General features: G+C 45.6%; 2 protein-coding genes across 4 annotated transcripts in view; one reads left to right on the top strand and one right to left on the bottom strand.

Annotated features, from left to right (window-relative positions):
* LOC135388760 (acetylcholinesterase-like) overlaps positions 1–12,347 on the bottom strand; it is a 31,093-nt gene extending 18,746 nt beyond the window's left edge. Inside the window, exons 1-2 of one of the 3 annotated variants that reach the window (XM_064618536.1) lie at positions 12,098–12,347; positions 3,545–3,722 (exon numbers count right to left, since the gene is read on the bottom strand). In XM_064618536.1, coding sequence (XP_064474606.1) covers positions 3,545–3,589 — 45 coding nt within the window. In that variant the 5' untranslated portion in view covers positions 3,590–3,722; positions 12,098–12,347. Of the gene's footprint in view, positions 1–3,544; positions 3,723–4,128; positions 4,163–6,451; positions 6,598–12,097 lie in introns of those variants that run through there. The other 2 variants (XM_064618534.1, XM_064618535.1) reach the window with 2 other exon arrangements.
* A 248-nt stretch (positions 12,348–12,595) lies between these two features.
* LOC135388761 (NADH-quinone oxidoreductase subunit B-like) lies at positions 12,596–19,861 on the top strand. Its single transcript, XM_064618539.1, has 4 exons — positions 12,596–12,702; positions 13,664–13,878; positions 16,052–16,231; positions 19,579–19,861. Exons 1-4 carry the CDS (start codon positions 12,690–12,692, stop codon positions 19,810–19,812), a joined length of 642 nt encoding a protein of 213 aa, XP_064474609.1. The 5' UTR covers positions 12,596–12,689; the 3' UTR covers positions 19,813–19,861.
* Positions 19,862–20,708: the final 847 nt, after the last annotated feature.

The raw sequence follows: 20,708 nt of genomic DNA, 5'->3' as shown, positions 1-20,708 counted from the left end.
TAGCTTTAGTATAGCACACAGAATAAGGTGTCATGTGATCTTTCTTTACAATATCCCACAGATATGAACCGCAGGACTTATGATCAGTTGAATCCGTATGCCTTATATCTTAACTTGAGATAAGCTGCTGAGGAACGTGCCTTAGTTCACAGCCAGCTTTGCAGTAGATCGGAAGGAGTGGTGTCCAAATGTTCAGGTGGAGACAGTCCTCAGCAGTGTCCAGCTGTTCGAAGGTGTTCTCGGTCAGCTGGGGGCATGCTGGAGCAACGTCGATGACCAGGCTGTCCATGCTAGCGGACGCCACCGGAGCTCCAAAACGGAACCGGCTGCAAGCTGGCTTGCCGAACCGTATGCCGGAGAAGTAAAACACGTTTTGTGTACCAACGGCCAATGACACACCTCGGTATCGTCCACGAGGCGTCGTCACCAGTACGCTCGACTCTGTGCCCCAGGTGCCGACCACGTACACTACCATGACGATGCCGACGACGAACATGGCGTTCACAAGGTACACCAGCTGACTGTAGGATATTAAATAATAGCTCCAGAAAAACTTCTGTCGCTCGGGTTATAGGATTGTCAGCGCAGACATAAGTATTTATTTAACTTGTCATAAAACATGAACGCAGACATTGGGAAACGTGGAGATATATATAACTTGGAAGTTTACACCGAGAAACAATTATGATCGTGAGCGACGCCATAGTGGTCGGTCTCTGGTATAATTTAGGGTCACTAAATAAGCTTCGCTTCAGAGTATCGACACTGAGTCCCAAGAGCGAGCATGCGCCATCTTGTTTCCGCGCCATGGTAGCCACGCGCATGCGCACCGCATGACGCCATATATCGCGCGCGGATGAAATGTTCTCTTGCAAGCAGCTCATCAAGGATGACGGCCTTGAGCTCACCTTGGCATCCTCGGGACGCTCTGGATGACAATACATGGATTATCGCGCAACAATCATCCACGCTTCTCTATCCCACAGCGAGCATTATGTAAGACTTCTTTATACCCAATTGGAGATGGTACCAGTGTGGTGCGGAAACAAGATGGCGCTCCTGCTCTCCCTTGGACATCAGTGTCGATACTCTGAAGCGAAGCTTATTTAGTGACTCTAGTATAACTTTTCCCATCTGAGGGTTCTTTATCGTATGCCGACACCTCAGCACAGCACCCTATATTTAACGTCTCCCGCGAAAGGACGCAGTGTCTAAGCCCATTGCACTCTTCCTTGAAACCGCAACCTTGATAAGTGTCGTAAGTAAGTAACTGGAGTTTATATGTGTTTTAAATCTTTGTAAACAAAATCTCTTAGTTTCAGGTAGTACAACCAGTCTAAGTGGGACGGAGAGGGAAAATTAATGCAGCTTCATCCTATACTAACAAATTCTAGTGAAAGTCCGATACGTTCTTGATGTGGCTCGAGCCACACCAAGAACGTATCCGACTTTCTTACACGTTCTTACTTGTTTCATGGTTTCAGAGAGTCATAACTAGTCGACAAAGGATGACTCCTGTGTGGCCAGTATATGACCGTGTATGACTCCTGCATGATCTGCATATAGGACCCCGTGTAACTCCTACATCCTCAATAGGTCCTACATAACTCCTCGTATGGGCTCGTACAGGATCCCATAATGAACTACACAGGAGTTATATAGGACCTTATGGCTCCTACATGATTCCTACGTGGGCTTGTATAGGAGTTATATAGGTTCCTACGTAACCTATAAGGATCCTGTATCATCCTATATAATTTTATACCGGACCTATTTGAATTACTTTCTTTACTGCTACTATTTACTACTCTTTACTATTACTAGGTTTTTTCAATAGGGATCGGTCCATTCTTTGCGAGCCGGAACGTAAAGGGCATTGTTCTAGTCTCAGACACGGACATGGCGGAAGAAATCGGATTCTATACATTCATCGGGACTTTTCAGAAGAACCAAGCTGCCAATTCGATCAGCAGCATCTCTCAGTGAGAATGTCCCCAATGGCATCCGTTCAATAACAACTGCCGTTGACATCTCTCACTAAGAAACTGTTAATTGTAAATCTCGTACATTCGACTAGTTAATACAGGAATAAACCACTTATGGTTAGAGACTGTAGTCCCCTGGGCGGAACACCCGGGACGCCGAGCGTTCTGTGGACGTTACATTAAACGACGTGCCGTTCAAAATAACCGAATAATAATAATGGCGGTTAAATTTCAAGGATCCATTAACATCTATTCATCCCACTCAGTCACTGGCGGACACCGCTCTGGAAAGGCAAGGACAGTATCCGTGCCTTCCTCGTTATGTGAATCACGTATCGACTGCACTCGAAGGAAAAAAAAGGAGCAAAATAGGGAATAATTACAGCTTCTAGTCCCCTAGATTGCAGTTACTCCCTATTTTAGTTCACTAACCCCGACATTTACTCCCCAGGACTGCAAATTGTCACTGAACTTCACAAATGGTTTCCCGGATGCAACAGACTATGTGAATATGTGCTCTCGGTCAATTTGGATGGCACAACGCAATATAACTCAGTCAACTAAGAAATTTTCCACCCACACAAAGTAAGAAACAGTTAGGGCTTCTTTCTTGGCAAATTGTGCCCTATATGTAGGTCGCAAGATTTTATATCACTCGATATATCACCGTTGACGGTTCGATTCTAAGTATTTTCATGCATGCAGGCGAATCATGTACCTGGAACTGTTAGAACAGAACGTGAAATGCAGTCTCCACTCTGTGACGTTCATTTACTCCCGTGCATTTACTCCCGAAATGGACTACTTTTTGTGGCAATGCATTTAATCCCCAAAAGGAGTAAAATTACCTTTTTTTTTCCTTAGAGTGCATGGATATGCGATTCCTAATCCACGAACTACGTTTCACGAGTAAAATATAGATCTTCCTGCAACGACGTTGCTGAAGAGGCATGGTATGACGCGAACACGCCCCTGACCGTGTGTTCACACGAGCGACATCCTCACGGAATATTCTAGAAGAAGAAAAAGCGAAATCACTTCTCACCACAGCCGAAGTTCCGTCCCGCGTTATCTTGAGCATTCACATGGTGCGGAATGCCGGAAGTGGTGTACTGCGCATTTAGCAGACGACACTTAGCAGACGACACCGTCAGCGCCTTTTCCTGTCGTCTGCTACGGAATGTCTTGTGGCTGTGTAGCAGGATATTCCCCACGGTTAGCAGTGTACGTGAAGACACGACGTTGAGCGCTCGCGGAGACAACAGAAAGCACGCTTTTCGCATCTTCCGCTTCTGGGGGAATGCCGCTCGTGTGAATACACGGTGACACAAAGTTCGATTCAAAACCTTTTTTGTCATAATGCGTACACTGCACACGAATTACCGTACATTCTCCACGTGACATCCGTGTCAGACTTTGCAGGCTCTCCCCCTTGAAAGCGTGCCCACATCCTCTGCAGCTTCTCCGCTGTGCCAGGACTGATGTTCTTCCAGTCCCCCTTGTGCACTATATAGCAGAGCTCGTTAAGAAACCCCGAGGAGAGATAAGAATGCGCTTACACTTGACGGACTGTTCCTTAACGGGAGGCCGCCTTCGGCTATCATGGTTGCCAGCGATGAGTTGGAACCACGTGGGACGGGGCTTGCAGGTGCACTGGCGTAAACCAACTCTGGGAATCTCTTGCCCTGTCGTTCTCGCAGTCGGTGATCGGCCGTTGTGTGAGGGTGACGGCGCTAACTGTAGAAAAGAATTGACAGGAAGTATATAAAAAGAATGACAGGAAGTAGGAAAGCGACTAGCGATGGTGCTTTCAAACACCCCAGTCAGCTTCGTCATGTACGCCTATACAATTATTAGATACATACAACAGATTAGAAATAGCCTCTTTTATTTGAAAGTGGCATTAGGCATAAGCGTACCGTGTTCTCTACGATTCATAGGCTGAAAACACCTACGCAGCTGGTTTTCTTAGCGTACAGTACTACCACGGCATGTCCGTTCGACAGCCCGAAGAGACAAGGAGCGGTACTATTTAATGATTGCACACTCCCTGACGCGAAGTATAGCCGACTGTGTCGAAATGTAGCCAAAAGTAGCCGGACCTAACAGATAGTAGTGCACGACCTACTACTATACTATATACCTGGACATCCGCAAAGCTCCCAGCACCGGGGTAGTATCTCTGGCAATCGCCGCTTGGCTATGGGATTTGGCGCTAGCTAGCACTATTCATTACCGTGTGATTTGCCGAAACCGCGGCAATGTATGGTGGGCTGTGTAAACAACGATGAAGCGGTACGGGAGAGGGTAGCACGTGCTTAGCAACAGCCTGTGTAGCCCTGTGTACCAGACAAACGACGGTGGCAAGGATGATAATAGTAATGTTATAAATAATGCTATGTGGCGCTTGCAGCGGCCACTAGCGTAACTAACCCATGACCCGGCTCTCCCATAGGCGATTGCCAGTCGTTCAGGTCTCTAGTATAGAGTAGGTCGTCTAGTAGTCATCGAAGTGACCATCATGCCGCAAACGCAATGTTTTATCTTAGAAACACTACCTAACACATGAGCAAGCGCAACTCAACGGCACAAACAAATAAGAGAAGCTCGCACAACGTAACATCCACTAGCCAAGCAATGACGCAGTCACACTGACTACAAAGGAAATAATTTCTAAGTGACCCCAATAATTACTTCTGGATCGTCTATCAGGCAGGTAGCAGCTGATCTCTTCATGTCATGTATCCATGTATGTTACGAGATTTTCCGGTGCGATGAAAGACCGAACGGCGTATTCTCTCATTGTTTTGTTGTCCCATGCGTGATTTCAGTACACCCCATTTAAGGTGGGATACCCAAGCTTTCATGAGTGGGATTGAAATGAGTCGACACACAATATGCCTAACAGAACGCGATTTGATATAACGTCGTCTCCCTCTTCCTCCCGTAAACACCATGACATAACCGTTTATTCACATGAACGACACTCCCCAGAATACTCCATGGGAGAAAAAAGTCGGAGCTTTCTAACTGAGCGCGACCGCTAAACCTCATGTTTTGCATTGTCGGACTTGTCTTCGACTGTCGAGACTGTGCATGGAATATCATGCGCCACGGGACACGCATTCCTTAGCAGACGACAGAAAAAGACGGCGTCGTCTGCTAAATGCACAGTACGCCACCACCGGCATTCCATCACCGTGCGCTTGACCAACATAACTTGGAATGTGTGTTTGTTTTTGTTTTTTTGTTTGTTTGTTTTTTCTTCCACTAGCATATTCCGTGAGAATGTCGCTTCTGTAAATATACGGTTAGGGTAAGCTAAAGGTCCTCAGTTCACAGGCGCAATAAGATGCAGAATGCTCCTTGGAAGCAATAACTATCAGGACTGCGTGAAAATCGATTCCGTCAAGGCTATTTCTTGGGTCATCCGAGCTATATCATACACGAGGAACGACATTCTTCAAGAGAAGGGAACAAAATACATTACCTACTGGATAGTAAGACAATAAGCATCACAGTCCCGTAGAATAGACCGGCAAAGAATGCGTCGCCACAGAGGCTTTAGAAAACCTTTCTCTCTCTCTCTCGCTCGCTCGCTCGCTCTTTTTCTTCTTTTCTTTTCTTTTTTTTCATCATTATGAACTAAATTTTGTGTCTTCAGAATCCCACCTAATTTATGTCGTTGCAACCTACATGTCTCTTATTGTGTTCTGCCAAAATATTTTTTTTAATGGAAGGAGGTGGCTGTTTGCACTGATCATCAGACTCGCTACGCCGAAACCTCTGCGCCTGTCTCGTCGACGGCACTACACGTTACGCACACCAATGGACACTCATCCAGTGGGCTGCGACGTCATTAAGGATCTGACCAATGCCGTTAGAAATTCGTAGTGGACAGAACGGAAATAAGGGCAAGGGTAAGAGTGGAGGTAATGTGCAAGCGTGAGCTGGGGTAAAGACTCAGCAAGTGGAAAGGAAGGTCAGAGGGTAAACTGCTGGCCGTAGTGAAGCCAGCGCATGTTTGACCAGGCGACTCCAAACCTACTCCTAACGTTTCGATACAATCTTCATTAAAAACGCCTTTCTCCGTTTCCGTCCTCGCCAGTGTTTTGTAGCAAGCCAGTCCTAACGGAAGACAAATCCCGCAGATCCGTGCCGGAAGCCTGGGATGTTGGCAGGCTGCAGAACAATTGTTAAACATGGTTGTCGTACCAGAAAATTGGGGGTCAGGAAAGAAATACTTCTCTGCGAAAGCAGTCTCTCGTTCGGAGATAGGATAAGACGTCTTCCTTCGGCGAAAGTATCGGCTCCGCGGTCGTCTCGCTTCCAACATCCTGCTGCTTTTTAGTTCTGTTTGTTGAATATAGCGGGTGTGTCGGTGGCTCCGTGTGGCGTGATATATTCCACTCTACCGTCTATCACAAATAATAAGCACAGCACGAATGACCAAAAGAAGAACCCACCGGCAACGTATCTCTTGCAGTACTTGTTGATGGTCTGTCGATTCCTGATGTACTGACACTGACATCGCACGGCACAGCGGCGTTACGTTGCTTTGTTGGCAGTGCCATCACCGCAGCTTTCTACGCACAGCACTACAAGAACTAACTTCCACTTTCCTTTCCTTTCTTTCATCACAATTTTTTCTTCATCATCTTCTCTTCGCGCAAGTTAGGGAGCTGGCATGCGCTCAAATTTTTGTTGTCTGTTGAACGTTCAGTTTGTTGTATTAACGCATGGGCCATACGATTAGGCCTGTTTCGCACGACCGTGTTTTCCGTCCATTTGCTTCAAAAATGCACGTACACTGCTGACCGGGGGGAATATCCTGCTACACAGCCACAAGATATTCCGTAGCAGACGACAGGAAAACACGCTGACGGTGTCGTCTGCTAAGTGCGCTGTACGCCACTACCGATATTCCGCACCGTGTGAATGCTCAACAAAACACGGGACGGAACTTCGGCTCTGTAAGCATAGTGTTGTCGCTTTTTCTTCGCGAAAGAAAGAGGGTTAGGTCCTCTGATCTAGGCTGGATCGCGCATAGGGTGCACCACAGCGTGGTCACCGGCCGCCATATTGGTGGGCCCAACGCATTCTGTCGTCTGCATTTACTTCAAGTGGGGCCGCCCGTATTTTTTAAGATTTACTTTAAACTAAAGGGCATGTCATGTCAGTTTGTTGCAGGTTTGAGTACACTTCACACGGACAGAGAACGCGGGATAATTTTTCACAGGTAAGCTCTTTATTTTGGGGGGGGGGGGGAATCTGTTTATTCGTATCGCATGCATCTGGCAACTCGGACTTGTTTGCACTTCGCTGGAGCCATTGCGTACTAAAAAAGTACGTGTGACTGCTCCTACAGATCTCAAGACCATGTATTTTCTATAAACAATGCGCTTGTGCTTGCAGGTTCCCCTCAGTCACTCAGCTGTGCCGAAGAACCGGATGCAGAACCTACGCCAATATGCCAATTTGTTCCACTGTTCTTTTAATCTGTGAGGTGCGGTGGGAGCAAATAAACTGCTGTGTTAACCTCGTATGTGCAGTCGCTCCTACAGCGTGTGTGATAAGTCATGCATGTGCATACTCTTCATGCACAGCGCTTCGAATTTCTGTAATGAAATGCGCTGACAGCTGAACAACTGCAAAGCACTCGTGACAATAACGTTATCTTAAGATGAGGAATGGGGAGTTTCATTGCCAAGGTCTATACTCCACCTCATTGCTGGTGGCGATGTGAATAAAATAGCGAGCCCCTTCAAAGGATCGAGGTCTTATTGTAGCACACACGCACATTCACTCGTAGAACATAATACGATAATGGAAAGGCAAACGAGAACCGTACAAATAACGAACGAGAACAGCGGAACACCACACGAAAACCGAACAACAAACGAAAACAAAGAAAAATATAAAAACGGAGGTACCTTACAATAACAGACAGTGTGAAACCTTCTGAGTAAAAATAATTAACTTTATAGGTTGACATTCACCAATGCGTACGCGCCCTGTGCAACGACTCACGTTTGGAATACATCAGCACACTGATTCCTAAGAAAGATGCGTGCTAATCAGCAATGAGGAGCGTTTAGAGCGCAATAAATACTCCAAATCAGATCCTATGGGAGCAGTGCCAGTGGGCCATGGAGGAAGGAAACACAGGAGCGGCCCTTCCAACTTTTGGCCATTGGGACGGGCGTGCCAGCTTCGCACTGCATTCTGGGATGCTCCTGTCTACCATATGACCGCTCACGTGACCCCAAGAGCGTGCGCAGGCCAGCTGCCAAAGCAGACGCCGGGAGTCGTGATTGTCTTGCAGTTCAGATATCTGCATTGTGATGAACGCCGCGCGTCCAGTTTTATTAGTGCGTGCTCGGAAGTTTACTCTCGATTTACCCCACTAATGCAAGACTGGTCATGGTCAGCAGGACAACCACGTAGGACCAGAAACACCATTCGTGGCAGCGACCTTTTTGTGAAGATGTGACCACGTTTTGTGTGTTTGTTGCTGAAGTGCATGGTAAAGCATGACAGTAATCAAACTGGTACAACAATGGAGGAAATCAAATGAATCTGCTACTGTAGCACAGCGCCCGTTTGTAAAGGAACGATTCAGGGTGACTCTCACAGACAGGAGTACGAAACAACCGATCCAAACAACCGTACTTACGAATGAAATGTTATTCCCGTGACAGAGCTGATTTGAACGGCAACCGCGGTAAGAACAGGCTAATAAAACGTTGTTCCCGCACTGGTGTTCACATTTTAAGCGTAAATGACTTTGGAAAAGCATAAAAGCACAGAAAGGAGCGCGAGCAACAAAGCGTTGCTAAATCGAAACTTTAGAGAGGATCACGTGGTGGACAGGAAGTAATGGCGGTTTTGACAGGAGCGACCGCCAGAGGGGTCCCACGGAAATCTGTTCGAAACGGCCGCTCCTGTAGGTGTATTCTTTTCGCTTGCACCTCCTGCACCAGATCTGAACTGGGTTATTCGCGTGCTGCACTTTCCTGTTGAAAAGAAAGGCATTACTACTCAAGTTCCTTTCAGCTGGAAAGTGCAGCTCCCGAAAACCCGTCTTGCCTGGAGTCCAAGGTAGTGCAGTCCAGTGCAAGTTAAAAGAATGCGCTTGAACATGAAAGAACATCATCAGTTGCCGCCTGCGTCGATCCCGTCGTATGAATGCGTGTATGAGTGTGCAAAAATGTATCATCAGTTGCCGCCTGCGTCGATCCCGTCGTATGAATGCGTGTATGAGTGTGCAAAAATGTAAGAGTGAAAGGAGGATGAGTGAGAGAGAGTGGCTGGTTTGTCCCTTCAGATGGACGCACCCTGGAAGCCACTGAGAAGGCGTGTTAGCTTAGGGCCAGTTCTCACTTGGCGACGCGCGACGCGGCGTCGTGAGCGGGCGGCGGAAGTAGAGGTGCATTTCCTCCGCCCCGTCAGCGCGCACAATTTTCATGTTCCCACCACAGTGGCCTTCCGTCGTCCAAACGAAAAATCAGGGGGCGTGGCCTTTCTGTGTCACCTAATTGGTCGCCAGCTGTCGTTCTCGGCAGCTCTCGCCGACGTCGTGAAAGAAGTTCGACATGGCAGTTTTTTTGGCTCGACGTCTCTCCTCTCCCGACTCCGGAAATGCGCGTCTATTTCCGCCGCCCGCTCACGACGCCGCGTCGGGCGTCGCCAAGTGAGAACTGGCCCTTAGCCCAATTGGTAGAGCCCTGCACCGGTAATCCAGAAGATGTGGGTTCGAGTCCTACAGCTGGCTAACCTTTTCAGTGACTTTCATCTTTCATGCGCTTTGTGTTTCCTTCCTCCATGCAGTGTTGCCACACCTACAGATTTATCATGAGATCTACCTACTTTTTGAAAAACCTACAGATCTACAGAGATTTCTGAAAATCACATGATTTTTTTGCTCCAACGAATGAGTCAGTCGACCCAGTGTTTCGCATCAGTGGACAAAACAACAACGATGAAAAACGTCAGACGCGGGAATGAGTGTTTTACTGACTATTTTTTATAATATTTTCCACAGTTAATTTGACGAAAACGAAGCAAAGAAACAGCCTCTCAAGGACCACCAACTGGCCTCCTGCACACAAAACGCATGCTCTTCGGTCAAACTGCTTCGCCTTCGCCGTTGACAAGGATTTGACCCGTCGATCACGAAACTGGCGGGGCTCGCCGAAGGAGAAGGACGTCTACTACGTCTGAATTATTGGCTAGCCTCAACGCTAAATCAGTTTTCTTGAGTGTTTGTGTGCGCGTTACCAGTTTGCATCACAGCTTGACTTGCATTGAAGTGAAACAACAACGTTTATAATTCACGTCACGCATGTACACTTTCATTATGTCTGTGGAAATAATATCGACCTTTATTGTTTTTGTGGTCCCATTGCGATCCTCGCTCAACATTGTCATGGTGGGACGAGCGAGAGAATTGTTCATCCTACACGCGATGCGTTATTCTTGCATTGGAGCGCCACGGCTCATGTGGATATATCACATGCCAAAGTATTAAGATCTACGTGCAGTGACACTTTTTTTGTGATTGTGGTAGATTTGAACACGCGACATCGCAAACCGAAAGTTACAAGGCGTAATGTCAGTGCGCCGCAGCAAAAAATTCCGGCTGTGGTCCTCAGCAGTGGAACGAAATAAGCCCTTGCTCTCCCACTAATTTAGAGGCGCAGGCAGACAATACGGATTTGAAGGCAAAATGTTCAAGAAACTAAGTTTTGAGTGGCTACAGATTTTTAGCTCTATCTACAGATTTTTCGGGCTCGGATCTACAGATAAATTTGTTTTACGTGTGGCAACACTGCCTCCATGCAGAGGGCAATCCAACATGGCGGCCGCTTGCTGCCAGTAGGTGCGTTCTTTTCCACTGATCTTTTCGCTTGCACCTCCTGCACCATATCTGAACTGGGTTATTTGCGTGCTGCACTTTCCTGTTGAAAAGAAAGGCATTACCACGGTCCCTCAATACTCTTTCTGGTCTGGAAACTCCGCTCGAATACAATAGACAAGGTCACTTAGGGACAATTGCTCCCGCATGGGGCGATCGCGTCGTTCGGGAGGAGACACCCTCGTGGAGCAGACGACGTTTCCATAGCGCTGCGTGTTTTTAGGGAATATTTGATCAGCTACTTTTTACAGTTCATTTCGAGTTTAGAGCAAAAATAATTCTCGAATAGGTTCATGAGTTCAGCCCGCACATTTTAGTTCAGTTAGCGTAAATTTGCAGATTTTCCGCATAGATTGCAACTTTCGTTGTTGTCTTTTTCTGACACGGAAAGTATTAATTTTACTCTCACTCATATCTCTCAATGAAGGTTGAGAAACATATTAATTCATTCGGTTACACAATCACACAAACTAGTGATGTGTTATAAAGTAATGCCGCTTTCGGTAGTTATTTCGTGACGGCGAAACTTTCCAAACGCGTGGTTTCCTCGTAGCATGCAGTTTGTTGCAATCTGAGCAGAGATAAAATTACGAGGTGATTCTATTTCAGAGAAGACAGATAAGACCTCAGAAGAAGTACTTATAGAAATCCTGCGTTTAATCATGATCATCTGAAAGTCGTCTCTGGCGGTATGAGAGACGGGGGATACACATGCTATAAATCGCATGACTCGATCGTTTTCGGTGAAGAAATAAACTTATGTTGTTTTTCGACGTGGTTGACAATAACTGATCTATATTACACTATTAACGTATTGTAGATATCTCTACAAATTGGGAAGATGTATCGACTTAAGATAGCAATGGCTCTCATGCGTTCCCTTTAAACATAATGTACATGATCACCCCATGATAATATTTCTGAAGTATTTCTACTATTTTTGCGGCTTGGACTGACTGACCAACCAGTTGTAATAAGGAGATTCCAACATGATTTAAGCTGGGTTACTAAATTAACAGGATAGAATTTCCGCTTACTGAAGTGTGGCCCTAATAGCACTTTTCAGCCATAGAAATCGGCTGACGAGATTCAGGTGTCAAATTCATCGCGAGGATATTTAGAAAAATGAACCTCTGTTTACGCACGCAAAACTTCTCAAAACGTTCTCACAAAAAAAAAAAAAGTTCTCACTTACAAACACCCGCAGAAACACATGCAATCCATACGCGCAGGCAGCGGCGGACACGAAAGTCTCCTCCCGAGCGACGATGCGCCGCCACGTGTCGTCGGGGCGCCCTAAGCGAACTTTTCTCGGGAGTTTCCTGACCAGAAAGAGTATTGAGGGACCGTGGCATTACTAATAAAGTTCCTTTCAGCTGGAAAGTGCAGCTCCCGAAAACCCGTCTTGCGTGGAGTCCAAAGTAGTGCAGTCCAGTGCAAGTGAAAAGAATGGGCTTAGTGGTTGCTGCGCCTCTCTCCCACGAGTCCCTCTCCTATGCGCGATCCAGCATAGAGATCAGTGGCTCTACTCGACGGGGTGACCGCTCCTGTAGATTCTGACACATAACTAACATGATGTTACACTGGTTACACTATAACTACTTTATCTGGTGCCGATATTCTGTGTACGAAGGAAAACCAATATATTTTACGGACATGCGCATGCGTGCCTTTCGCGGAAGTGCGCCTAATAAGACACTCCATCCACTGCCTGCGCGTAGCAACGCAAATTAGATGGAGTGTACAATTAATGCTTTGAACTTCGTCCGTGTCTTTCGTGGTTGAAGATGGTTGTTCAAGGTGATTCAATGTTTATTTACTGTCACTTCTGCCCTTTTTCCGCCCCGGGTTCAGGTGAAACAATAGCAGCCGTCGCTATGACAAGCGTTTTTTTCGCTCGTTTGTGATCAACGACTCTTGTTTTTTAAACTCTCCCCTTCTGTAAATGGACTGTGCTGACCTCCAGTTTTATCCTAGTAATCTGAAATGTTCATCAGCATCACTAAAGCGCACATTGCATAATTACATGTATGTAAATTTGGGGTAGGTAGCTATTACTTCGTCCGCACACATTTAGATATTGGATCCACACATATCCTTGAACTACGCACTTGCGACTAAAATAAATCTCTCAAGCGAAACGTTATTTCCTTTGAACAGTAAACAGTGAAGGAGTTACTGACAGCACCGAGCGGCATGTTGTCTCTACTGTTATTGCCGTCAAGCTGCTACTGATGCTCTTCAGTGATTGAGGTGTTCCCCTATGAAACTCGTAGGAATGGCACATAAGCGCACTACTTTTTGTATATGAACGTGAAGCTACCTCTCAACGCTACCTCTCAAAAACTGAATTGTTCCCTTCTTCATTACGTTATCGAAGTTGTTGTTGATGCAGGATGTCCGATACGTTGTTTGTGTTCCTCCTAATTGAGTAATTGTAATTCCTTGTAATTGTAATTGTAATGTCCTTGTAATGTTCACACTTGTCGGGGCGATTTGCAGTCATCCACCACATATGTTTTGGGAAAAGCGGTTTTGTTTCCTCATAAAGCCACAAACACAATTCTCACTTTTCGGCTGCAGCTGTTTCCTTCATTAGTATTTAATGTTGCTCCCTACCTTCATACATTTTGTGAAGCAGACAGCACATTTTGCTGCCTGTTGTGTGGCTTACAATGACAAGATTAATTATATTGATAATAATGTTACAGGGTTTTGTTATAGTGCTCCTTTGCAAAGTAAACCTTTTGTCTCTTCTCAGCCCTCGTACGGCATAGTGGAAAGCTCCTGCAGCAGAAATTTCTCATACCACTCGGAGCAAGCAACCGTGTGAGCTTTGCCCAGCAAGCCACCCCTGAAAATGTATCGCAAAAAGAAGGTCTCCCAGAAAAGAGGCCATATTCCCCATTCAAGCCCACAAATGCAGTGGAGTTTGCCTTAGCCAGGGCTGATGACCTTCTCAACTGGGGAAGGAAGGTAAGAGAAAACATGAAATGGGGGTCTGACCCTTGAAATACGTTAAACCTTTTTTTGGATGCCATATTGCCTTATTGGTCCGTGAACAAAATTCATTGTATCATTTGTGAACTAATTTCTAATGTCCAATGTTGTTGAGAGATATTGTATAACTGTAACTTCAGATATTGTGTAATAGAGAAGAAGAATGCACTCATACCCGGTTAGATCATGTCACCTCGACAAAGCTTTCGCAAATAACTATGAGGTGGCAATTAGGTTAACTAACATGCAAATTCTCTTGAACAGAGGCTGCACCCCTACATGTCATATATGCTTTTTAACTCATAAGATACCTTAAGTATGCTTGTGGTCACTGAAGTTAATTGCAAATACAACACTGTTACTCAAGAATAGGAGGAATAAAACATGTAAGAGGGAGTAGAACAAACACTCCTTTTGGCCCCCTAGTGTGAAAGAAGTGACAGCAATAGCTGTATCATCTACGTGCAATGTAGCACAATGTTTTTACAGTTGTGTCCATCAAGCTCATGTAGACAACTGTTGTCACACTTGCTTTATTCAAAGAGCGACAACAGGCCTTTATGACCAGTAAAGGATGTTGGGAAGGCAAGACACTTCAACCAGGATTTCCGAAGTGAACTGAAAACCGGAACCAAAAACAGAAAAAGAAAAGTTATTTTGGGGTGAACCGGAAAGGAATGAAAACCGTAAAAATATTTGATGTTCTGGAGGGAAACCGCAAAAAATTGTTTTCGTTTCATGTGGAAAATTGAACAGCTTAGGCCTCAAAAGCACATACTGCAAGACTTCAAGTGCACAATGCATGACATCATTGGCATTTAGGTAGGGAACTTCAAAAAGGTTGGCAACACTAGTGTTGCCAGTGAATGCGCGTGCGGAGTGGCACCTTTTTTGTGGGTCGGATGATATTGTGTCAAAGGGAGACTTCGCAAGGATTCGAAAAAAATTAGGTGAGCATCATACAGAACACGAACCACCTTGTCAACTCCGAATACAACATTCGCATTCACTTTGCTCGAGTAATTAATTTGTAAATGATGATAATAGCAAACCGAAACTGAACTGCGAAGAGCTCCATACTACGGCCGTTCGTCCAGAGGAGGATACCGTGACGTCACCCATTGTCGCATTGTCGTCTGCTTCTAAATCTGCATTCTCTCTTGCATTTTCAAGGAAACAAAAACGGACATCCCATGTGGTTGCCGTTTCCGTCGTGTAGCGAATGTCTTGCCGCAACCACTCATGCAACATATTGAGCCAACCATTACGGCGTCGATTGCAACGGGATAGAAGCGAATAGGCTTTGGAAAAAGGTAGTACCCTTCCAAAACATGAGCAGGTCAAATGAAGCAGCACCAGGAAAAGATGCCAGATGATGTCAGCGGTGTTGCTTTAAGCACCCTCTCACTTCACAGAGGCGATGCGCTTCCTTCGTAATAAATTTGTTCGAATAAAATCTGCGCAGTTTTGAAATGAGATATTTTGTACACAAGTCCCTGACATCCCAAAGATTACAGATATCTACCACAACATTTGTAGTGATTTTGTTGCAGAGTCCTACTTTAAGTGAGTTCGTAAGGGGTTAGAGGCTATGCCTCTGGCAGTCACAGACGCAATGTTCGCTGTTCCATGCAGAACATTTTCATCTCTCCTGTGTGGGGCTTAGTAACCTAAAGGACTTACAATGGGGTGCGACTGAATGAACACGGCAAGAAAATACTACGTCCTTGACATTGCCTCAAACAAGCCAGTTTGGCTGAAGCGGTTTCGAACAGTACTCCAGAGCTGAACTGGAACTGAACCGTTTTCTTTGAACCAAAACGAAAACTGGAACGAAAAACGTTTCGGTTCGACACGCTGACTGCAACTCCGTGGGAATGTTCTTGCCACAGGAAGCTCCGACGGATGCTTACTAGTTGCACGTACGCACGCACACCTCGAACCGTTTACGTCTCGAACCCACAAAATCGTGTCGTCTCCCTGTGGGGTCTTCTTGTCTTTGCTCTGTGGCCCCCGCTGCTGTGACCGCACTTTGCGTGACAGTCACGCTGTAAAAATAATATACACCTATATTCATGTATGGAGAGCAATGCTTGTGCAATTTGTTGCCTTTATGCCCGTTGTTTAATTCTCTAGGGTTAATTTCTAGGGTTCAGTGTGGCCACTGACGTTTGGTCTGGCGTGCTGTGCCGTCGAGATGATGCACATTGCGGCTCCTCGCTACGACATGGACCGTTACGGAGTGGTGTTTCGTGCCAGCCCCAGGCAGGCAGATGTCATCATCGTTGCAGGCACAGTCACAAACAAAATGGCACCTGCTTTGCGGAAGGTATGCAACTCCTGCGGTTTGGCACAATTCCGTGAAATATGGCGGAATCCTTCGTTTGGCACAGAATTTCACGGAATCCCTTATTTTTAGGGGTGTGTGGATATTAGGGTTCTCGAATTCGAATCAAATATCAACCACTCGAAGTATTTTATTCGCAAATCGAATAGCCAATGTTCGGATTTCCGAATATCCGACTATTCGCAGAATATGGACGACACTTCCCGAAAGTGGGCTTCACGTGACGCTTCCCTACATGTGGTGAAGCCTGCTTAACGAAATTGCCCATGCTGCAGGACCAACACAGACAGATTGTAGTTTAGCTGAAGATAACGTTAGACCAAGTTTATTGTGCATACTTTGTCTCTGGAAGGGGCCGAAGGGGCTCCTGTGTGCAGTTTAGCGGTGGCAGTGGGGGACTTTGATTTGATGTTTGGGAGTTTGCCTTTAAAGACTCGTAAACAATGCTTACAACCCAGAAACAGAAAGGGTGTCCTAAAGATGTAACTTCCACGGGGCATGTATTGTAACCTCCTTCCTATAATCTTCCTAGAAACTCTGTAGATGCCGAAAGATATTTCAGCAGGTATAAAATGATTGCAAGTGACAGACGGGATTCTTTGTCAGAAGAGAACACAATATATCATGTATGTAATGCTGAGCTATAACAGTGCTTCGAATCTGTAATTTTATAAAATGTTTTTCGTTCCCATCTTACCCAAGAAAATATAGTGTTTCCCATTTCAAGCAGCCATTGACTGCTTGCCGCAGAAAATCGCGGAATTTACGAGTCGGTGCTGCAGAATTTTTAATTTGCCACAGCAGAAAACCAGGGGCCTTACCTATGCTGCTCCAGAGAGACTGCCTTAGCATATCTCAGAGTTAGAACTTTTATTATTCAGAGTGAATGTCACACCCCCTATGAATTATGTCAAGAAAAGGGGTCATCTTTTAGTACCTGTCCGTGGCAGAACTCATGAAACGTTGTATAAGTGCCATCTCTGCACAGGGGCTGATTTTGCATTTTTATACCATCTCGAATTTTGTTATGCAAGGACCAACTTTCACTAGCGTCAGCTGACTTACATCTGGAGGTGTCCTCGTGTGTTTTACAGCTTTTTCACGCTTGCAACTTTTTCGTCGCACATTATGCTGCGTACAGTCAAATCCTCATTTGTGAACAGTGACCGTCCTCGAAAATCGTTCACAAAAGGAGGGATTCATAAATCGAGCCATAAAATTGGGCGAGCACTATGAAAAAAGTGAGGCTCCTGAGCGATGGCAACTTTGGCCCATTTTTCTGTGGTGCATTGCCCCTCCAGTGTTGATTTTGCCCAGAGGAGAAGACAATAACCTGACACTAGAGACATCATTCTTGTCCTCGAAATCTCGCACGGCCTTCCATTTCGGAGTCGGTCTCACCCTTCACTTTCCGAATTGGTCATCCTCCCCATAGTCTCAACCGCAGATAATGTTGGACTGTGAACGCTGAACTTCCTGTGACATCCATTGACTCCTCCGTGCTATTGGTGCGGGCGACCAGGGTTGTCCTTTTCATAAATCGAGATAAAAAATGGTAAGTTTCTTGGGTTCGCTGCAGCAAAATAGTATGTTCACCGTTGGGATATCGAGGGTTCATAAACCGAGGGAGAAATACACGGGAAGTGTTTCACGCTGCAACGAACTGTTCGTAAAGCGAGGGAATTCACATGTTGAGAGTTCACAAATCGAGGGTTGACTGTAATACTTAAGGCCCCTGGTTTTCTGCTGCGGCAAATTCAAAATTCCGCGGCACCGACTTGTAAATTCCGCGATTTTCCGCGGCAAGCACTCAACGGCTGCTTGAAATTGGAAGCACTTTATTTTCTTGGATAATGTGCGAACAAAAATATTTTATAAAATTACAGATTGAAAGCACAGTTGTGGCTCAGCATTACATACATGATATCTTGTGTTCTCCTCTGACAAAGACAAAGGTCTGTCACCTGCAATAATTTTATACCTGCTGAAAGATATTTCAGCACCTACAGAATTTATAGGAACTTTATAGGAATATTATAGGAAGGAGGCTACAATACATGCCCTGTGGAAGTTACAGGGCACCCTTTTTATTATTCGGCTGTAGGCATTATTTAAGAGTCTTTAAAGGCAAACTCCTGGACATAAAATCAAAGTCCCCCACTGCCACCGCTAAGCTGCACACAGGAGGGATGCCGACCCTTCCTCAGGCGAAGTAAGCACAGTAGACTTGGGCTAACGTTATCTTAAGCTAAACTACAGTTTGTCTGTGCTGGTCCTGCAGCATGGGCAGTTTCGTAAAGCAGGCTTCACCTCATGCAGGAAAGTTTCAGGTGAAGCCCACCTTTGGGAGGTGCCTTTTGTATTCGGCGAATACTTTGATACTCTGGTATTCGATTCGCGAATGAAATACTTAGAGTGATTGATATTTGATTTAAATTCAAGAACTCGAATATCCGCACACCCCTAAAAATAAGGGATGCTGTGAAATTCCGTACGAAGGATTCCGCGATATTTCGTGGAATCGCGGAAAAGCCGAGGCCTTAGCAATACTGTATGGATGTTTGCTCTCTTTCTTTTCCTTTCAAGTCAAAAATACAACTGAGGAATAAAGGGTATACACACTTATTATCTAGCAGTGGATTCAAATTTTCAAGTAAAGAAAAACGTGTGAATAAAGAGCCATTACCTATGGTCTGGGGGATGCCACAATCGTGCACCCCCCCACAGGCTCTCTGGGAATATTACACTGAGCTGTCACATAGCATCACCCAGTTCCAAGGTACTACAGCTGACCTGCGTGATATGAGCAAAGGAGTAAAATAGTGTTTGAAATTTGTTACACATTTGTACGCAGATATTCAGAAACCATGCCCATAAAGCGCTAAACGTTGTCCCTGCTTTTACCGCTAGATTCATTTGTTACCTGTTTTTGTGGGTTAAATACCCTGTTCTCTGGTGCAACCCATAGCATAGTTTGATTGTCAACATTATGATTGAGAAACAACTAAATTTTAACAATTAACGCAACAATGAAATGTATCGCATGCCACAAATATCACTTTTGCAGCAGAAAACAAAGAGAAAGATTACGTATTGTTAAGTATGAAATGATGATTAAGTGTGACAGCCGGAGGAATGTAACAACAGGTACTTTTTATGGGAGGAGAAGATAGTGAACGAGATACCGTTTGAAAGAGCCCAAATGCTCGCACTCTGGAGCTGACGATCGTGTTGATGAGGGTGCTGATTCTGTCTCACAGTACTACATCAGTCTCAGAGTCGCAGAGCAAGGGGAAGCATTTTTGTCTCGTAACGGTTGCCTGATGCAGGTGTACGACCAGATGTTGGAGCCCCGCTGGGTGATCTCAATGGGCAGCTGCGCTAATGGCGGAGGCTACTACCACTACTCTTATTCTGTGGTCCGGGGCTGCGACAGGATCATCCCCGTAGACATCTACGTGCCTGGCTGCCCGCCCACAGCTGAAGCGCTCATGTATGGGATACTGCAGCTACAGCGTAAGATTAAGCGTATGGATGGTGTCCAGATGTGGTACCGTAAATAATGCTGTATGTTCTGTAGATAGGTAATAAAAGTCTCGCTGTGCTCTTTCATTTTCGACGCACAACCACAGAGCTTCATTTCCTTACATGCAGCAACTGCAGTAACCCTGCTACTATCATGTACAAGGTGCTGTAGTACAGGCTCTTCCCAGTCCCAGAAAGAGGAGAAGCATCAGCTAGGAAGCCAAAAATAGCATTTCTAACGGAGTCTGTCTGGTGGGCTCAGTGTACTAGACTCTGTCCGAAATATTTCTGGCTGAACAATCTCTCTCCACTACTAGCATAGAGAAGGGGTAGTTGGAAACTAGTCATTATGTAAAGCAGCAGCACAACAAGGTGCAGCACAAAGAGCACCCAGCTGCTGACTTTCAAATACTAGCAAGTTCTAGTACTTCAAGCACAGCTTAAAGGGGGTTGTGACAGGTCATCCCAGGTTACTCCAGGTAAACGTAACGTACAGCTATTTGCACCGACGCGAACCTGCACTGCACTGAAAGTTTCACAGCAAAAAGGGTATAAAAGTGCAGAAAGTGGGCACCACGAATACGGGAACTCATGCGGCTCTGACATAGGCAGCCCTCTCTGCCACCACTGAGGCAGCGCATGAGGAGTCGTGCTTACAGCTGCCAACGGGAATTAACGCATCTCTGAGCTCTCCGACGTCTGCGCTTTGCTAGGGTATGCATTCGAGGGCTTGTATCTCGCTAAGTATGATAGGTACGTAGAAGAATTCTCTTTTTCCTGGATATTCGCGTGCAGTACAATGTGTCCATGACATAACTAACCCTATTTATGAAAGTGTCCCAACCCCTTTAAATGCAGGTTCAAGGAAAGGAAAACTCTAGTGCACACGGCAGTGTGAGACCTATCATCTGGTCCAAAGTAAGCCAGGCTTGCT

Source organism: Ornithodoros turicata, chromosome 3, assembly GCF_037126465.1.
Source record: "Ornithodoros turicata isolate Travis chromosome 3, ASM3712646v1, whole genome shotgun sequence".
In the NCBI taxonomy this organism is placed as follows: domain Eukaryota; kingdom Metazoa; phylum Arthropoda; class Arachnida; order Ixodida; family Argasidae; genus Ornithodoros; species Ornithodoros turicata.
Note: the sequence above shows the minus strand (reverse complement) of the source record. Positions and strands in the feature narration are given on the sequence as shown.